This window comes from Arachis duranensis, chromosome 7 (genome assembly GCF_000817695.3).
Source record: "Arachis duranensis cultivar V14167 chromosome 7, aradu.V14167.gnm2.J7QH, whole genome shotgun sequence".
Classification (NCBI taxonomy): Eukaryota; Viridiplantae; Streptophyta; class Magnoliopsida; order Fabales; family Fabaceae; genus Arachis; species Arachis duranensis.
In genome coordinates, this window is record NC_029778.3 from 44,818,331 (window position 1) to 44,825,305 (window position 6,975).

The following is a 6,975-nucleotide window of genomic DNA, read 5'->3' on the forward strand; positions in this document are numbered from 1 at the left end:
GAAGTATGGTTCTAACATATTAAATCGGGCAAAGCATACTCTCTCTTCTAGGTCAGGGGCTACTAGTATGTACTTCTCTTCATCCTCGTGTTTGATATAGATAAGGTGCTTAATGTGAAAAATTTCTAAAGTTTTCTTATCTATTACAAAGACAACTACTAAAATCGTACTATCTACCCATTCTAACCCAACAGGAATATTAGAAGGCATAATTTGAACCACTAAATGAGACATATATCATATACCTACAAGAGAGAAACAACTAGTCATGTAAAATACTACAAGTCGGACAAGCAAGAAGTAACAAGTCGAATCATCCAAAATAACTCTTGTCATTCTCAATAAAAAACAAAGGCCAAAGTATGGCTTGGTTTGCAGAAACTAGAGTGGCATTATTATCAAAGCCAACAATGGCACCACTTAAGGGGCAACATAGACCCCAGAAATATATGCAAAGATCAATTAAAACCATTTAAAAAGGTTATTACAGGAATCCAAAGGAACATGCACCACAACAAAATTCTTTCTAGAAGTGACATGTCCTTAGAAACTACATCTTGCACGATGCAAAAAACAAAATTTTGCAAGAACAGCAATTGCAGAAGCAACATTCTCAAAAATTTTTAAGAAAAGGTGGCCATTCGAACAAAACATCAGCAATCTCATATAAGAACAGCAGCTAACAAAGGAAGAAAACTAGCAAAATAAAAAAGGAGAAAGAAGTGCTAATCTCAATAATTAAGAGTGGACATTGAAGAATCACACACACAACACCCAAGATTATGAAAAATGGTAGTTTTGAAACTAACGTGAAAGGTCTTTGGAAAAGAAAATGACTTACAAGAAATATGAGAAAGTTTGTGAGAGAGAAGGAAGTTTTGGCACAAGTTGAAGAAGAAATGAAAAATGAAAAAGAAAAAGGAGATGATGAGTCAAGATTATATAAATGTGAATAAAGGTAAATTGGTAATTCTACCATGTTTCAAATGCTGTGCACAGTTACTAAAAAAACTGAAAAGACACGAAAATAGTTACAGAAGTGTGAAATGTCACATCAATTCAAAATCATATTGAGTCAGTCCACCTCTTCAGATAAAATCATGTCAAGAAGCTGACTTACAAAATGAATGGACTATACCTGTTTGCATGACTTGTTCAATATACCAACGTCAAACACAACTGGTCTACCTAATTGCTCGATTCTGATTTATTTAACTCGATGCAAAATAAATATAGTCCCATCTACAAGGAATCCAAATCTACCATATCAAGTGTGTTCAACTTGTACGTCGAGAAGATCTTAATTAACTACACCAATGTGCATCCCTACAAGCTAGCTCACTATTTCAAATAGGGGATCTTAACAACCGCTAAACAAAAAGAGAAGTTATCACCTCTCATTATATGTGGATAAGTTATAGAAAGATAGCAAATCTATCACTCTTACTGTATAAATACCCAATCATACAAATGTATTTAAAAGCCTAATTCATGAAAAACATGCCTAAATCCTTGCTAACTTAAATATCAAAGTCCCTTGTAGGTACCATCTCCTATCCTCACGCGAAGACCTAACACGATTTTGCCTTGATAGAAAAGATGTCAGAATTATAATAGAAAAGAGTCTAGACCTTACGTTCAAACCCAAATCCTATCAGTTTCAGATAAACCTCAGAACAAATATGTTATGGAAGAGGCCTTCCATTTGCGTGCTTGCCTATCAATTTATAGTTTTTTTCCCAAAACTATCAATAATTTAAGAAATAAGAACTTAATTTTCTAAAGTAAATTTATGTTATAAAAAATATATAATAATGTTCTGAGAAGAATGATACAGTATAAAAATGTCAAATGTCAACACCTTTTTCTCTTTTTTTCATCATGTATGAAAAAAGAAAGGAAAAGAGAGAGATAGTAATTGTAGGTGGCATTAGAAATGCAAATGAAATTGAAGAAAAGGTTAATTATTATTCTCGTGCTAAAAGTTATCATCGAAAATTAAAATCTTTTTTAATATTTTTTTAAATTGTCTTTAATGTTATAATTATTTTGAAAATTATCTTTTTTTATTTCAATTTTATTTTTTAGACAAAATTATCCATGATTAAACTAAAATAAAATATAAACAATTTTTTTTACTCTATTCATACCTCCAACTTAACCCCACCTCTCATAATTTTAAATAGAAAATCCTAAAAATTTCAATCTTTTTTATTATTCTCACCATATATTTTTTAATACTGGCAAAATTTTTTCTTTACTTTAATCACCTTCAACAACAATAATTAATTTATTTTAATTCAAACAAAAATTGAGAGAAAGAGAGAGGAAAGAGAAAATGAGATAGAAAGAGGTAGCAACAAAGATAGACGAAGTGTAGGTGATGGTGGCTAGGCTCGTACAACAATCTTCTCCTTCCCTCTTCTTTCTTCTTCCTTCATCCTCCAATGTTTCCTTAGTTTCATTACAGTCCTGTTTCACCAAAATTGCTTTCGAGGTACTTGACCAAAACGACGTTGTTATAGTCCTTGATTCCATGCGCAGAGCCTGCTGCGCCATCACCACCGAATGCAACATCAAGTTACTCTTCGTCACCTTCGATGGCATCACTATAACTAAGTACATATCTGTCTTGGTGCGTATTTGGTGCGGCTGCATGGTGGAGTTAGAGCACCAATAGGAGAATAACATGAATTCGAAAGATTAGAAAGGAGAATTACAAGGAAAAAGGACTGCAACTCGAGTTTTTTCAATGCTTGAGGATATAGTCGAATGGTTCATGAGAGGTGCTTGCAGAAATTGCTCTAGTGTTGAACAGACAAGACTGCAAAAGAAGGAGAAAGATATGTTTTATTTAGTGGAAGGACGACATTGAGGCTGCACTTTTAACATCTTTCAATGAAAAGGAGAAAAACATTGAATGAAATGAGAGATGATTATGAATGATGCTGATGATAGAAGAGAGTGGCTTGATAGAGAAGTGAGAGGAGTAGAGCAGTATGTACAATTGGATTGGTCTGAGATGGTAGCATGGAAGATTTTTTTCTATAATTTTATTTTTGTTCAGAGTGATTTGGTCAAAAAAATAAAATTAAAGTAGGAAAGAACTATTTTAAAAATAATTTTAATATTAAGAATGATTTTGAATTAAAAAACATGTTAAAGACGATTTCAATTTTGGCATATAACTATATGGACGCTATTTAATCATAATTATTAAGTACTTGAGTTAAATTTTAAAGTGGTTCTTGAGATTGGCCGTTTGTATAATAAAGATCTCTCAAATTCTAATTACACCATAAAAGTCCTTAAGATTGAAATAATAGTACCATGTTGGCCCCAATCCTTTCTGTGGAGTTATTCGTCACGCCGTGAGTGACTTGTCATACTCTTTCACGTTGGACTAGACAAAATGATGTTGCTTTAACTTGAGCTAAATTTAACCTTAATAAACCATAAATTTATGTCTTATGTCCCAAAAAATGTATAACTATTAAAGTTAAATAATGTCGTTTAATTAAGCATTTAACATTAAAACTAAAGTGACATTATTTTATTTAGTCTAATGTAAAAAAGATATGCTAAATCACTCACGACATGAAGAGTAACTTTATCAAAGGAGAATGAAAAACTAACATAGTGTAATTTTTTTAATCTCAATAATATTTACATCGCAATTAAAATTTCAAAAAAATATTTTCGATGCAAGTAGTCAATTTCAAGAATAATTTTAAAGCTTTAACTCTAAATATTTTTATAAGTACAGATTAAATTCAGAAATATGTTCTAATTTTATTAAATTTATTGATATTAAAACTTTCTAAATTTTATCAACTGTGCTACGTATAAAACTATCAAATCACCTATCATAACAGGATATATCGGACTATATCGGACTATCACTATGCAAATACCCTTATTAATATGTGAGGTGATGTAATGTACATTAATTAGCAATTATGTATTTCCAATTCTAGTTTCTTCCTAAGCCGTCCGCATTACCACGTGCTCGAGGAAAATATAACATGATTAGGTAGAAATTAATGATGTGGACGTAGATTGAAGTGTCTTTAGCTCCCACTATAACATGAAAGCAACAAACCCACCAACCTTCTTAGCATGGATGAACAGAATTAGCCTGTAGCCCTAATTAAGAAGCTAGTAGAAGTCCTCTTTCAAAGGCTTTATTGTTTTTAGAATTTTTAAATCCAAAATTATTTATTGAAAAACTAGATTATTTATTTATTTAAATTTTTTAAGGTACATAAAGTGAGATTTCCATTTTCAACAATTATTTTTTATTTTGTCATTACATTAAGTGAAGTTCAAACCCAAAATTTTTAAATATAGAAAAGAGACAAATATTATTTGAGCTACAATTCATTGGCAATTTTGACAATTTTTTAAACGAACAACTAAATTAACTATTTGTCAAACTCGAATTAATTTATTATTTCGACCAGACTCCAGAGTTAGGTTTGGACTTTGGGCCAAGTAAAAGTGATCTCTTTTAGGCTCTTCATTGGCCCATTTGTACTGAATTCCCAAGAGTTTGGTACCAATTTTCCAACACTTCCTTTTCTTGAGCTGCTTGGGCATTGGAGGGTTAATCTTTCAATTCTCACAGGTGGACAACCAAGAAAACAGACATTTTACCTTTTTGAAAGCCCTACACACTAACCCCCCCACATCTGGTTTGCTCTTTAAGAAACTAACCATTTTTTTCATCCCCTTTCTCCTTTCTTCTTCAAGAGTGAACCCCATTAAATTTTCTATTAGATATGTAATTAACAACCCATGCTTCAATTCTAGGCTTCAATTTAAGTTTCCCGGATGGAAGTTCAGTCCCCAGCGATGAAGCGCCACTACGATCTCAGCATGTCGAGAAGAACGCGGAAGCTTAACTTACCAGTGGTGGTGCAATTCAACAACGATGATGATGATGATGAGAAATTCAAGCCTGTAGTGTCACCGAAGAAGAGTGATAATAACAATAACAGTGAACACAAAAGCTTGAAGCAGCTGATCAACATAGTTGATGAGAAAAACTCATCAAGAAACAAGTGCAATGGCGAAGGAGGAAGCAATAATAACAAAGGAAGGAACTCGCTAGGAGAGCACTTCAACGAGGAAGAGAAGCAGCTTCAGCTTGTTGTGGTGCCACAGAAGGAGAATAACAACAATCTCAGTGGCCTCAAGTTCAACAAGTTGGTACGTCGCTATGCCAAAGTTTTAGGACATTTCATGAAGAAACCTGAATCTGGAAAGAAACCTGTTTTCAAGTTATCAACCTAGAACGGATTATAAATATATAAATATTTCAATTATGTATGTGCACATCATCATATATACTTGGGCAGCAAAATGCCTTCAATTTTTTTTCTCTGTGCTTCTTCTTATTATCAGTTATATTTCTTGCACTCATATATATTGGGATTATATATACACAGAGACACTAGTACTATTCAAATATGTCATTAACATATTAGTTTTCTTGATATCAATAATATATTCATATTAAAAGATTCTTCCTTCTTTAACTTATTATTTCATTGACTGTGAAGTGATCTTATGGATTTCCTTCACACGATGCAAGTGGTATATATACAGTTATATATTCTTTCATAATTCGTATTCTCTCATATCTGCACTCTTTAGTCATTTATTTTTTTAATTTATTTATTTTTAAGTGAACTATCAATGTTTTTATATACTTTTGATATTCAAGAAAAAGAAAACTATTTAGGATTTAAATGTTGTAGGATGCTTAATTTTGAGTATATTGATCAGCTTCGCTACTGTAACATTTAGGCTTTAGTTTGTTTAGTAAAATTTTTACTTTTTAAAAATAATTTTTAAAAATTAATTTTTTAAAAGTTATAATATTTGTATTTAATAAACTAAATTAAAAATGATTTTTAATAAGTATAAGTAACAATAAAAAAATTAGTAAAATATTTTTTAAAATTTAAAAATATTGTAACAAACATTAATGTAAGAATTAAATTTAAAAATTAATTAACGTATAAAGTTATATTAGACTTTTTAATTTTGATAAGCACAATTTAATTTTAAAAAACTTTTCTTTAGATGCTTTAAAAGTATCTTTAGACTTAGCTTTTAAAAGATGCAAAAATAAACATATGAGTTTTTTGATTTGGCAAAAGTAAAATGAAGTGATTATGCTTTTAAAAAGCACAAATACTTTTTTTACTGTTAAAAAATAGTTTATAAAAATTAACTTTTAAAAAATAATTTTTTAAAAGATTTAGCATCTATGTTTGATAAATTAAATTAAAAATGTCTTCTAATAAGCATAAGCAATAACAAACGCGTTTGGTACTTAAATTAACTTTTAAAATTTAAAAATATTATAATAAACATTAATCTAAAAATTAAATTTAAATAATTGATGTATAAAGTTATATTAGATATTCTAATTTTGATAAGCATAAATTAATTTAAAAAAAATTTAAGTGTTTTTAAAAGTATTCTAACTTTTAAAAATTATAAACACAGGTACATAAATTTTATAATTTATCAAATATAAAATGAGATATTTGTACTTTTAAAAAATATAAATATCTCTTTAAAATTTTTTATCAAATTAAGCTTTAAAAAAAAAACAGAACTTTCAATTTCAAAAAAAAAAAAAAGGAGGAACTTTCAATTTCAAAACAAAAAAAATAAAAAGAGAGAGAAAGGGACCACATAGACGTGGACAAGTGGTGGATGATTCAATGGTCCTTGGCATCTTGTTTCACTCAAGTTGGGGAAAGATAACTATTCTTTTAGGCTGTTGAGTACTTGGATTTTGGGTTCGTTCCTCTTTCGAAAACTATCAGACCTTATAATATCCCATTTATTTATGTCTAATTATCCTGATAGTTTTAAAATAGCATAAGAATATTTTTGGGTCAAAATAAAATTCAAATAAACAAACTGAATTACTGACAATATGATGTAAAATCATTC

The 6,975-nt window shown here is 29.7% G+C and overlaps 1 protein-coding gene across 1 annotated transcript; it reads left to right on the plus strand.

The window, feature by feature from the left end:
* The first annotated feature begins 4,559 nt into the window (after positions 1 to 4,559).
* LOC107458869 (uncharacterized) lies at positions 4,560 to 5,435 on the plus strand. Its single transcript, XM_016077079.3, has one exon. The coding sequence runs from the start codon at positions 4,834 to 4,836 to the stop codon at positions 5,293 to 5,295; it is 462 nt and encodes a 153-aa protein (XP_015932565.1). The 5' UTR covers positions 4,560 to 4,833; the 3' UTR covers positions 5,296 to 5,435.
* Positions 5,436 to 6,975: the final 1,540 nt, after the last annotated feature.

Coding starts and splice junctions, on each gene's coding strand:
- LOC107458869 (XM_016077079.3), top strand. CDS start 4,834: ATGGAAGTTCAGTCCCCAGCGATGAAGCGCCACTACGATCTCAGCATG.